At 37.3% G+C, this 14,046-nt stretch overlaps 1 protein-coding gene across 1 annotated transcript in view; it reads left to right on the forward strand.

The window, feature by feature from the left end:
- The window catches only part of SLC49A4 (solute carrier family 49 member 4), a 78,067-nt gene that overhangs the window by 7,919 nt on the left and 56,102 nt on the right, over nt 1-14,046 (forward strand). The window contains exon 2 of the mRNA XM_024577925.3: nt 2,599-2,692. Coding sequence (XP_024433693.2) covers nt 2,599-2,692 — 94 coding nt within the window. The remainder of the gene's footprint in view (nt 1-2,598; nt 2,693-14,046) is intronic.

Raw genomic sequence — 14,046 nt, forward strand, 5'->3', positions numbered from 1 at the left:
AGATTCAGTGATCCTTAGCAACAATTTAAAAGCAAGAAAGCCATAAGCTGTACCTGTGAGGTTGCTTGAATAATCAGCTTTTCACAGCTTTATTCTTAAATATTTGTATTAGCTGTTCTATTGTCATTTGTTTGATAAAAAGCATAATTGAGTAGAAAAGTGTGCCGACCTTGAACTATAGTAATATAGAACTTGGTTATTTCTATCATATTGCCATAAGCAATGCCCCACTGCTTACTTAGTGGCTGTCTACCTTAATTACAAGCCAAATATTTAGGGAAAAATAAATATTATGTAAAATATAAGCCTTATAGTCCCAAATCTGTAAAATTTTATTCAGTATCTTATAGGGCACCAAATATAACTACCCAAGCAACATTTTGAAAGTTTAGGATGCTGATGATTATAAATGTGATTTTATTAATCACACACACTATTTGTTGTGGCTATAATGTGACTTTAAAATCTGTGTTCTGTTAGTAGAAGCACTAAGCGAGCAGTATGTATGTATGACTTCTTACTGAGAAGCCCAATTTTATGTGCTGTTCCTTCTGTCAAATTGCATTAATCGTGTTCAGATCATGTAAGAATATTAAAAAGCTAACTCAGTTCATACCACCAGTTATCCTCAATGTAGTGTGCATGTGCCTGATGCAGACCTCAAGTTTATTTTCCTTACTTGAATAATTAATGTTTTGTTGACTTTCAATTTCTTCAACCAGAGAAACCCTTTGAAAACCAACCATTTAACCATCTTCCCTATGTAAAAAAAAGAGACAGGTCTGAAAAAAGTTTGCATTGAACAGTTTGTCTACTCACTGTGAAATGGTATCAAAGAGGTGTTGAGTTTGGGAGAAATTGGAAGAAGTGTTGCCACCTCTGCCACATACTCAGTATGAGTTGCCTGTGTGATATGGCTGCTTGCAAACTAGAAGGCCGTATTAGTTTAGCATTGGGTTGGCCAGAAGTGTGTTTAGTTTTTCTGTAAAATAAAAGACACATTTTTCATTTTCATCAATAATGTTATTGATTATTGAGCATGGAAGGGTATTTTGAGTATGTAAGGTACCTCTCGTGGGGAGAGGCCAGGGGTTCTGGTAAACATCTTCCAGTGTGTAAGACAGCCCCACGGCAAAGGGTTATTTGGCCAAAGTGATAACAGTACCAAGAACTTCACAAACCACTTTTGACACATTCGATCAGTCACAGCACCTTCTGCATACACTGCACACACCATCTTTGGTGTTTCAGTTGTCTTTTTACCTTTTTTGAAATAATAAAGCATAGTACACTGAAAATGTGTCTTTTCTTCCATCGTCAATATCAAAATGGCTGCACAAAAATTTACCAGTTTTGGTAAATTTTTTTTTAAATGTACATTGATATGATGGCTGTCACAATACAATCTTAACGAAATTGTTTCAGATGAAGTTAAAGACAAGTGAGCACTACTAGAGCCATCGTACAGCAAAAATGAAATGAACTTTTTGGCCAACAAATAGTAACAAATACAGGTTTCCAATAGCAGGAAGATATAGTCCCATTGTATTATTTTGCCATAGCTAGATTATTGTATCGATGTTTGGTTACCTTATTTCCATATTCTCTTTTATCCTAATATCCATGCGACCAACCAGTGGCACACATTTTCAAAATAATGGATTGTATTGGGATACAAAGGGGAAAGCTATCTAACCCACATTATCTTCCACTTTTTAAAAAACAAAATCTTTCTATAAGTTGAAAACCATCTGATAAATCAAGAAAAATAAAGAGAAAAGACCATTATTATGTTAATAATCAAAGGATTCTAAAAATCACCTCTTATAACCCTATAACAAGCATTAGCTTATCCTGACTATGATATAAAATACATAATTGGTCAGTTATTTTTGGAGAAAATTTAAAGCAATAATGTATCATAAAAAAACATTTTAGGTCAACAAAAGAAAATAGCAAACAAAATATAACCAGAGACATTGAAATTAAGAACAACCTAACAATAGCCAGAGAAGGGGGGAGGGGACAGTGGCGGAAGGGTTTTCAGGAACTAGTATAAAGGACACATGGACAAAACCAAGGGGGAGGGTGGAAACAAGGGAGGGAGGTGGGTTTGGCTAGGGATGGGGGGAGAGGTGGGGACAAAATGCGGACAACTGTAATTGAACAACAATAAAGTAATAAAAAAAACATTTTAGGGAAAGCTTAGAGTTTTTTCAGCCTGTACTTGAAAATGAGAAATTTTATATTAGAGATATGAAATTAAAATACCTGGTCCTTTAAAATTATTTTCTACAATTTTAGGGTAACATATGAGCAAAACATTCTAGACATTTATTTTCTTTTTTAGATGAGACCTAATGGAACTTCTTCCTCTATCCTTGATACGATAATTCAAGTTTTCTATTAAAGTTAGAATAATTTCATTTTCAGCATGTAGAGGTCTTTTTTCCATGTTGAGAGTTATAGAGAAAGCTATAATACTAGGATATAATATCAGTATGATTGAGTAAAAATATCTTTGTTCTTAGCATTAACATTAGACTTAACTTGAAGAGAAAAATAGAAAATAATCCAGATGTATCTGTTTCCTTTTAGGTCTTCGGATAACTGTGCTTCTGACATCCTTCCTTATGGTTTTGGGAACTGGGCTGAGATGCGTACCTGTATCAGACTTAATGCTTAAAAGAAGGTAACTTCTATAGATAACTTCAAGTTTTTTCCCCACATTTTTTTCTTTTGTTATGAGTATGTTATATATGCTTGCTTATAAATATTTAGTGAGCAGTTCTATTTTTAAAACAATCAGTAGAGGGTCATATTTATAGTAGCATTTACTTTTTCCCCTCTATAATGATTAATTCAGTGGACATTTATTAGTTGTCCTCTGGAAGATACTATATGCTAGCATGTAAATAAAAAAAGAACAACTTCATCTTCCTGCTATCCAGGTGCTATAACCACCACAGGAAAGTAATAGCGTAACATAAGGAAAAATAATGTAGTTAATGCCATAGAAGAATTATAAAATTGCCCTGACAGACTGACAGAAGTTTTACATGAGTTCATGAAGGAGGTGATATTTAAACTAGGCATTGAAGAATGAGTAGAATTTCGATAACTATAGTTTGGGGAAGGATATTCAGGGACAGAGGAATGGCAGGAACAAAGGCATGGATGCAGGTGAGCACAGGTCTCTTCCGAGATGGGTAGGCAGTTTCATTTCTGCAACTGGAGTCCATGGATTTTCTCTCAGGGGGTGCAAGGTATAAGAAGACTTTACAATTTTGCTTTCCTTTTGGTTATAACAAGAATTATTTTACCAGTAATAATCTGTGACTAAAAGACATTTTTATTTCCAGGACATCGAAACACTATTCTTAAAATAGTGTTTCTCAAATGGGGGTCCTTATATGTGACCTTGAAAGCCATTGAGAAATTTTTTCCCTTTAAAAAGGACCCATAAAGCACTCAAGTTTGGGAGACACTGGTCTATAGCACAAACTATAAGAATGGGATATAAAGAAATGAGTTGAGAAAAGATTATCCAGATTATGAAGGGTCTTGATGCCATTCTATAGAATTGTATTTTCCTCACCAGACAGTTGCGAGCCACTTAGGTTCTTCATCAGAGCAGCAATAGAATCGGACCTGTGTTAGGCAAACTACTGATTGGAGTTATGTGGGATTAATTACAGAGACTGCTGGCAGGAGACCAGGGAAGATGCAGTAAGAGCCCAAGCTGGAGTCATTCTTTTGTTTGTCTGTCTGTTTGCTTATTAGTTCATTTATTCAACACAATTAACTGAGATCCTACTATGTGTTCCAGGCATGGGGAGTATAGCAGAGAACACAAGAGATAAATCCCTGCCTTCTGGAGTATACATTCCAGTTGGGGAGGCTGGCAATAAATTAGTTAAACAAGTACAATATATAGTATGTGCTATGGAGAAAACAAATCAAATAGGAAAGAAAGATTTGATATGTCAGGGGAAGGATGGTAAAATTTCAGAAAGAATCGTTGATAAAAACCTCATTGGGAAGGGTTTTTTTGGATAAAAACCTGAAGGAATGAGGCATTATCTGAGGGCCAAGAATTCCAAGCAGACAGATAGCAAGGGTAAAGGGTGGGAAGGGAAGAGCATGGCCTGGCAGGGAGGTATGGCCAGAGCCCGGTGAGAGACTTCAGGCGAAGAGTGATAGAAAATGTGAGCAGAGCAGTCATGCATGGTGGTGGGAGTATGAGCTAGAAACCATTGGAAGTTTTGGGCAAAGGAGAGCCATAGTCACAGTGTGCTTTATAGAATGAGGCTAGAGGTCAAGGGTGGGAGTAAGGAGACCAGTTAGGAAACCAGTGCAATAAACTAGGTGAGACATGTGGTAGCTTGGGCCACAGCAGAGGCACTGTTGGTGGTGAGAAGTGGTCAAATTCTGATTCTGTTTTGAAGCATTTGCTGATGGATTGGATAAGGGGAATAGGAGAGTAGAGTCTGAAATGACTTCTTGCCCTGGGAAGTTGTGGGAATGGAAAGCATAGCACAGATGTGAGAGAGAACATAAGAGGAAGAAATTGAAGGCAAGGTGATTGAGGTTTCCACTAGAGGGACCCAGGAGGAGGAAGGAATGAATTTTAAGGACAAGATGTTGACTTTCATTTGGAACAGAATTTTTCATTCTTTTGCTTTTAAAGTATGTTTTATTGATTATGCTATTATAGTTGTCCCATTTTTTTCCCCTTTATTCTCTACCCTGCACCCCACCCCCTTAGTTCATGTCCATGGGTCATACATGCAAGTCCTTTGGCTTCTCTATTTCCCATACTATTCTTAACCTTCCCGTCTATTTTGTACCTATCATTTATGCTTCTGATCCCCTGTACCTTTTCCCCCATTTTCCCCCTCCCCCACTCCACTGATAACCCTCCATGTGATCTCCATTTCTGTTGTTCTGTTCCTGTTCTAGTTGTTTGCTTAGTTGGTTTTTGTTTTTGTTTTGTGTTTTTAGGTTCAGTTGTTGATAGTTGTAAGTTTGTTGTCATTTTAATGTTCATTTTTTGATCTTTTCCTTAGGTAAGTCCTTTAACATTTCATATAATAAGGGCTTAGTGTTGGTGAATTCCTTGAACTTTTCTGTATCTGGGAAGCACTTAATCTGCCCTTCCATTCTAAATGATAGCTTTGCTGGTTGAGTAATCTTGGATGTAGGTCCTTTCCTTTCATGACTTGGAATACTTCTTTCCAGCCCCTTCTTGCCTGCAAGGTTTCTTTTGAGAAATCAGCTGAGAGCTCATGGGAACTCCTTTGTAGGTAACTGTCTCCTTTTCTCTTGCTACTTTTAAGATTCTCTCCTTATCTTTAGTCTTGGATAATGTAATGATGATGTGCCTTGATGTGTGATTCCTTGGGTCCAACTTCTTTGGGACTGTCTGGGTTTCCTAGACTTCCTGGAAGTCTATTTCCTTTGCCAGAGTGAGGAAGTTCTCCTTCATTATGTTTTCAAGTAAATTTTCAATTTCTTCTCTTCCTATTCTCCTTCTGGCACCCCTATGATTCAGATGTTGGAACGTTGAAAGTTGTCCTGCAGGGTCCTAAGTCTCTCCTCATTTTTTTTGAATTCCTGTTTCTTCTTTCTGTTTTGGTTGACTGTTTTTTTCTTCCTTCTGCTCCAAATTGTTGTTTAAGTCCCGGTTTCCTTCTCTTCACTGTTGGTTACCTGTGTATTTTCCTTTATTTTGATTTGCATAGCCTTCACTTTTTCCTTTATTTTATGGCCATACTCAGCCATTTCTGTGAGCATCCTGATTACCAGTGTTTTGAACTCTGCATCTGATAGGTTGGCTATCTCTTCACAACTTAATTTTATTTTTGGAGCTTTGATCTGTTCTTTCATTTGGGCCATATTTCCTTGTCTCGGTGAACCAGTTTAGTTGTAAGGGGTGGAGTCTTAGGTATTGGCCAGGGTGGGACAGCCTGCATCACTGTGTTGTGGCACTGTATGTGGGGGAGGGGTCAGAGAGGGAACAGTGCAGCTTGGTTGGCTCTTGGCCAGCTTTCAGTCACTTCCCCCTCTGGTGCTGATTCCCCGGTGGGGCCAAGTGTTTCATATTTTAAAGGGAAGACAGCAAAATAATTTGGGTTCCTATGGAAAGCTAATGTTATTTCCTGTCCTTCTGTGTGAGGATCTAACAGATGAGTTTCATTATTGTGTAAGAGATGCTCTTAAATTTTTCAAGCATCCAGTTTTTTTGTAAGCTTCCGCAGCTTTTAAGTACAAACTTCAGTATAAACTTAAATTCAACCGTGCATTCTTTAAAAATGTCCATTAATATTTTTGTTAGCTTTTCTTCTGTTTTGGGCCAGCCATACTATTACTTCTGTCTGATCTCATATCCTTTCCAGATATAAAATTCAAGGAATAATAAAGAGTTGACTCTGTGTTGGTGAAGGTGATATGAAAAAGAAATACAGCTCATAAAAAAATGTAAACAAAGAAGGAAATAGAAGAAGTAAAATAAAGAGTTCAGAGAGATTGAATTGTTTATGATAAAAGGGTGTAAATTGAATTTTCAATCCTTGTGTGTTTAACTATAAAAATTGTAGGAATATTATCCCCTTGAAATGAGACTTCATTTTATGTCTATGCAGTATTTCTTTTAAGCAGTATTATTTATAGTGCATATACAGCCATAAAAATGAAACTGCTACAATTGGAATATGTATCTTTGACTAGTAGGTTCAATAGATCATCACTTTTAAGCTTCAGTCTCCATCTGACACACAGCTTGAAGGGATAAAGACCATTAATGTGCATTTGTCCAGCATTGGAACGGCATTTAGCAGTCTGTGTTTGCGGCCCTGTGTTTCTTGGAGCTTTTTGAACTTTTGACCCAGCCTTTGGGAATAGTGTCCCTGCACCCTCAGCTTTCTGTTTCATAGCTCCTGTAAGTCTTGAGAACAGTGGCTTTCTGACAAGCCTTTTCCTCCATCATAACTAGTCTTAGCCACCTTCCAAATGGTGTTCTACCTCTGCATATCTGTTACTTATTTTATGTACATAGTATCAATGAAAATTCAGGAAAAATTATTTTGTCACTTTTCTTAATATAATAATAAATGAATAAGGAACTTAGAATAATGAACTATAAAACTGTGGGGGAGCTCCATGCAGCAGAGCTCTCCTGGCCGCCAAGGATGAGAATAAGTCTACCAAGACATGATCTGCTTAGAGAGGAAGGCTGACCAGTCTCTCAGAGGAGAAAGGCCTCAAGCCTCTTTCTCAATGGACTTTTATTGGGTTTAGTTTGCATAGGAATACAGGACGGATGCCTAAAGCTCATCAATCATTGTTAGGCAGTGATGATCAAGGAATAGATAATATTCAAAGAACTATAAGGGCTTATTCTGAGTCAGGGTCAGATAGATAGAGTGACATCAAAGGTCCATAAAACCTGGGGAAAGAAACTCATTTTGTGCTTGGACCCTAAACATTTAGTATACATTGACTTAAGGGTATTCTTAGCAAAGCAGGTTTCACAGGATTTAGTGCATTCTTTCTCAGGCCTGACTGCCCCAGAAACCACCTGTTCCAGCCCAGGGCTGCACCTGTCTCAGGCATTGTTTCCGGCCTAAGTCAGGCAGGGGAAGCAAGGCAGCCAAGAGATTAGGAGACTTTTTACAGATAGAACTGTAAAGAGGACTCAGGCTATGACAAAGCCCAGGGGTTAGGGTCTTTTGCCCCTTCTCTATAGTCCCCTAAGTCCTTCCCTGATGGCCCCTTCACAACTGTGCCTGTCTTAGGTTGTTCCTCCCTTGAGGAATCTTACCCGTCATTGACTAACCAGTTATCTGCCCAGTCCAAGCAGGGGGATATGAGAGATGGGACAAGTTTTTGTCTCCTTAGCAGCATATGGTCCCAAGGTCTTTTTACTCAGCCTTAGCCATGGGGGGTTACACCTTCTGAAACCTGGCAGGGTGGTTTCCAACATAAAACATTTCTTCTTTTATGATCAGGAAGCCCATCATACCAAAAGAAATTATAGATGGCATTGCTCTATGGAGTGAAATGTGATATTGCTTACCCAGTAAGCAATTTGAAGACTCCTAGAAGATGAACTTAAATAGTAAGTTATAGCAGGTTTTTAATCATAGATGCATCCAGTGATTCCTATAACACATGCCATATTATCTTTCAATTCAGTGTAATTTTCATTAATATTAACAATAGATAACATTTACTAACATGTGTTAGATAGTTAAGTAGTATGGATCTAGTAAACAGAGACTTGCTAGAAGTATACTCCATTGTGAAATGTTTTACAACTGGCAAAATTGCTTTTGAAATGATCATACCAGAAAAAAATGATTTATTTAATATATGGTCTTGTGACAACTGCTTACCTACCTGGAAAATAATGAAGAACCTTAAATCTTCGCCTTATCACTTAAGTAACTTTCAGTTGGAATGAAGATTGAAATGTAAAAAGGAACTGTAAGCATATTAGAAAACAAGGCTTTTTTAATAACCTTACGATGGAGAAGGCCTTCCAATTCCAACACAAATCCGAAACGCCTTACATTTGGCTTACAAATGTATTGGTTTAATACATTTGACTACATAAAAATTTAGGGTATCTGTATGATTAAATATACTATAAAACAAAGTAAAAAATAAGTTAAAAACTGGAAATGTTTTCAACAATAAGAAACATAGCAACTCAGTAGGAAAATGGATGATAGATATGAGCAAGTAATTATAGGAATTGAAACACAAGTGACAAATTTAAGAAGATGGTCAACTTTCCAGCATAATTAAGAAATGAAAAGTAAAACAGCAATTAAATATCTGTTTATTAGCAAAGATGAAAAAGTATAATGTGCTGTGTTGCTGAAGTACAGGAAAAACAGGCCTCTCTGATATCAGGGTGATTGGTTTGGGGCACCCTATTTGGAGGGCCTTTTGGCAGTATTTATCAGATTCAAAATGCACATATCCGGTGGCCCAGTATTTGCACTTCTAGAAAATTAGCTCCCATGTAAAGCTCTACCAGTTTTCAAGGGCAACCATGTTTGTGCAGCTTTGCTTGTAATAGTATGAGGTTGTAAAAACCCACTGTCTTCAACAGAGGACTGGTTATGGTGACATGTATGGTGGAATAGCATGCAGCTGTGAGAAGGAAATAAAGCTTTGTAAGTGCTGATATGGGATAATCTCCAAAATACATACTTCAGAGTTTTATAAAAGGGCAAAGTTTACTTATTATGTAACATATTATGTTTAATATCTCCCTACATAGAAAAAAGTGCGAAGGGTACACGTGCCGTTGTTTGGCAAGGACTATTTCTGAAGGAAACCGTTACCATGACTTGTTTCTGGGGAACCAGAAGTCTAGATGGAAAGCAGATTTACTTTTTATGTTAAACTCTTTCCTACTCTTGGGAATATTTTTAACTGTGTGCACATATTACCTTTTGACAGAGAACACCAGTTAAGTGAAATAATTAGAGATTCAATAATAACAGGAGAAAAGCAAGAAATACAAGATATGTAAATTTGTATGTGTAAATTTCCCTAGTACAGAAATACAAACCTTTTGATGCAAAAATGAACAATTGGTAGATTCAAGAACTAAGATTCTTCCCTGTAAAATACATAAGATTCATAATCACCCAGATCAATATTTTTTGGAAGTATGGTCCATAAACTACCTGCTTATTGGAAATACAGATCCTTGGGCCTCACTCCAGTCCTACTCAATTAGTCTCTGGAATGAATCCAGAATCAATATGAACAAGTTCCTCAAAGGAGAAAACCCACAGTCTTATCCAATTATTTCATCTGACTCAAAATCCAGAATTTCTGGGTTCTATTCCATCTTTGTGGCTCCCTGGCCCTGTTCCTTCCATTGTTCTTTGCAGCTTTGGCTTTGTCCTCTGGAAGGTTCTTTTTTGGTCCAATATTTTCAGTGGCCACGCCTGAGAGTGAATGTTGGGGGAAATGCTCTTTGTAGGGCTACACAGCTTTTGCATCTCACTTTCTGCCTGGTGCTGACCTGGGGACCTAGGATTGCTTTAGGGAATAGCAGTCTTAAACTTTTCTAGAAACTGTTTTGCACTGTTTTCCCTCTAGAAAGGATCACAGCCATGCTGACACCTTGATTTTAGGCCAGTGAGACCCATGTTGCACTATTTATTTATAGAACTGTAATATAATAAATTTGTATTGTTTTAAATCTGCTAAGTTCCTGGTACTTCATTATAAGAGCAATGGAAAATTAGTACACCAAGTTACATGTGAGTGTATATATTTTAGTGATAGTGCTGGTACGGCAGGTCCTATCAACCACTACTGATGGAAATGAAAATTACTACAAACCGTTTTGAAAAACAATGTGGGAGTAGGTTTTATGAGGCCTAAATGTTCATGCCTTTGCTTCATTGACCTTAAGCAAATAATCTGGAAAGTGACAAAATATAAAGATGGTCACAACAGCATTATTAATATTAGCAAATAAGTAGCAAACATTAGAAAAATGCTTAGCCCTGGCTGGTGTAGCTCAGTGGATTGAGTGCAGGCCTGTGAACCAAAGCATCACCAGTTCGATTCCCAGTCAGGACACATGCCTGGGCTGTGGGCCAAGTCCCCAGTGCGGGGGGAGGCGGGGCGTGAGAGGCAACCACATATTGATGTTTCTCTCCCTCTCTTTCTCCCTCCCTTCCCCTCTCTAAAAATAAATAAATAAAATCTTAAAGAAAAAGAAAATGCTTAAATGGTTTTTTGTACATATACATAATAGACTGTCATGGGGCCATTAACAATTATGATTATAAATTATAAAAAATCTTTAATGAAATGATAAAATCCTTATGATAGACTGTAAAGTTAAAAGATTTAGTGCATAAAACTGTATATTGTCTATGCTATCTGTGGTTACCTGTGCTTAAGTATTGATTGAGAGATTCATTGGGAAAAACACTGAAGGAAAAATGACTAAAACAACCAAAATATTAGTAGTCGTAGTCTTGAGTTATTTAATTGAATTATTGAATGTATTCAATTTTCTTCTCTTTGTGCTTCTCTACTATGAGAATATACACTTTTTTTTTCTTTCTGAGTTTTTTTTTAGTATATGTACTTTTAAGCTAAGAGTTCAAAATAAAAGTTAGGAGACAAGAAGAATGTTATGAGACAAAGTGGGGTGAGGTAGACACCTCAGATCCGTTCATTTTTCCTCTGTACCTTGCCGAGAGATTATTGCATTTGGGCTTAATAAAAACCTTGTGAGGCAGATGAAGTACTTTTGGAGAAATTGAAACAGAAAGGGATTGCATGGTTAATAAGTTTAGCTAAGACTAGAAGCGGATACCTAATCCAATATTCTTTCACTGTTTTTAATGTACTTTCTATAACTGTTACTTGGTCAGTTATTATTATAAGCTTCTTTAGGGCCAAGACTGTTACACTCATCTTTATATTCCCTTTAGTGTTTAGCTGCAGGTGCCTTGACAATAATAGATATTCAGTAAATATTTTAATGGAAATATAACTGGCCAAAATTATTAAGGATACAAAAATGAAATAGATTTTTATGAAAGAAAACTGAGGCTATTATAACAGTGTTTAGAGGGCTGATCTGCTTTCCGCCGTCATCTCTATTTCCCCCTTCCTGTCTTCCTTTTTCCTGTAATTAATTTATAACAACTCTGACCCCATTTATTGCCCTATCTTTTCTTGGGCTACATTAAAAAAAGAGTCTATTTCCAGCACTTTTGCCATTTTCAATATCCAGGAAATTGAAACTCATAACATGAGTTTATTCTGATGTAGGATAGTTAAGAATTGGGGAAAAAAATTGTGAACCGTTGGCATATTGAGCTTTAGAGGCAAGTATTTCTATAGATTCTAAATTATTTCATACTAAAGATACATAGAATTTAAGTTAAAAATGTAGTCCTTACACTAAGAAAGTGTCTGCCAGGTTTCTAAAAAGCCAACTCTCCAAGGTTATCACCAATGCTAGTCGTAATAAACCAAAGGTTTGTGAAGTAGGTTTATGCACAGAATAAAAATATGCTAGCTACAGTATGCCTTTGGATCCAAGAACCTGAGGTTATCTTAACAATCAACTATTATTATTATTATTATTATTATTATTATTATTATTAACAGAGAACCTTCAGAATGAGACCATGTGGAAGAGTAGAACAATTTGTGGACTGATGAAATCAGTTCTAATTTTACTTACTAGTCCTGGCTTAGCCACTAGCTAGTTGTATGACTTTGGAGCTCCTCCCCAATACTTTTAGAAGTAGGAAAGTTATAAAATTATGAGTGTGATTTTAAATATGTTAATAACCTTTCTAGAACTCAATTTTTATATCTATAAAATGAGAAGGGTGGGTTATCTAGGCGAGGTTTCAAGTCACTTCAGCTATAAAAATTCTAATGCTAAAACATCACATTCTAAATAGGAAATAAATTAGAAATGATAGGTATCTGTTCCAGGATGTCAGAAAACAAAAGGTTAGGACACCAGAATGTCATTGAATACAAACAAATGTCGAGTACATTAGAAAATGTGGACTGTAGGTCTTCAGTTTGAACTGTAGCTATTGGCATTTGTTTGAAAAGCTGTAGTATATTGAATAATGTGAAAAGGAATGCAGCTGTGCACAAATGCCATACCACGTGCCACTGAGGCCTCAGCCTCTCTGAGGCAAAAGGTGTGCAGGGCAAGGGCAGGACTTGGTGAGGCTTTTTAGGTACCCCCCTGGCCTACTGCAGGCCGGCAGACCTCAGCAGTACTGACGCTAGTGGGCAGTACTCAACCTTCCTAGTCTCTGCCATCTAGTTCTGCAGATGCTGGGGAAACTTAGGGATCTTTATTTATTTTATTTTATTTTATTTTTTAAATACAGTGGCTTACAAATTTTATTTTATTTTTTTAGGTTTTATTTATTTATTTTTAGAGAGGGGAGAGGGAGGAAGAAAGAGAGGAAGAGAAACGTCAACATGTGGCCGCCTCCCATGTGGTCCCCACTGGGGACCCAGCCACAACCCAGGCATGTGGCCTGACTGGGAACCGAAATGGCGACCCTTTGGTTCGCAACCTGTGCTCAATCCATTGAGCTACACTAGCCAGGCAGAATTGTAAGTTTTTAAAAATAGATCTTTAATCTAATCTTCCTCTCAGCCTGTGTGGAAATTTCCCTGGCTCTTATCTATTTCTCCACCTGGCCTGTGGGGATGGCACAAACCAGGCCTCAGACATAGACAGAAGCTAGGTAAGGAGAAAAGAAAACAGACCTGAGAGAGAAAGGAAGAAAAGGGGAGGGGGTGGGAGACAGGGAGAAGGAGTAAGTTTAGGAATCAATGAGAGGAGACTGGGATGATCTATCACAGCTTGACCTGCAAAGGTCAGACTTGCTATCCCCTAACTGAATATACACCCATCTTTATCACGCATGAAGTTTCAGATGAGGAAGCAAGAGTAAGACCCCTTGGCCCTGGCCGGGTAGCACAGTTAGATGGAGCATTGTCCCAGTGCACCAAGGTTGTGGGTTTGATCCCTGGTTGTTGAACATACAAGAATCAACCAAATGAATGCACAAATAAGTAGAACAACAAATTGACGTTTCCTTCTCTTTCTCTCTCCCTCCCGTGCACCCTCCCTTTCTCCCTCTTCCCCTCCCTCTCTCTCTCTTTCTCTCTCAAGTCAACAAATTTTAAAAAAGAGTTTGACCCCTTGAATTAATTAGTCAATTTCCAGAGAGCTCCCTTTCTGCTACAGAGCTTATTGCCCAGAAGACAAAACTGCTTTCTCACACTCTTAACTTCTGCCCACCTTTCCCAAGTCCACTGAACTTGAGACAGTACTAAAGTGTTGGCCTCACTTTTACCACCCTCAATGTCTTTTTTTAAAGGCTTTATTTTCAAAATATCTGTTAAACACCTTGTTTTTCATATTGCTGAATTTAAACTCTTTATAAGTGGAACTGATGCAATGTGTGTGTTAGATAAGTGAGATTTTTAAAAATATATATTTTATTG

The sequence above is a fragment of the Desmodus rotundus genome, chromosome 2, assembly GCF_022682495.2.
Source record: "Desmodus rotundus isolate HL8 chromosome 2, HLdesRot8A.1, whole genome shotgun sequence".
Classification (NCBI taxonomy): domain Eukaryota; kingdom Metazoa; phylum Chordata; class Mammalia; order Chiroptera; family Phyllostomidae; genus Desmodus; species Desmodus rotundus.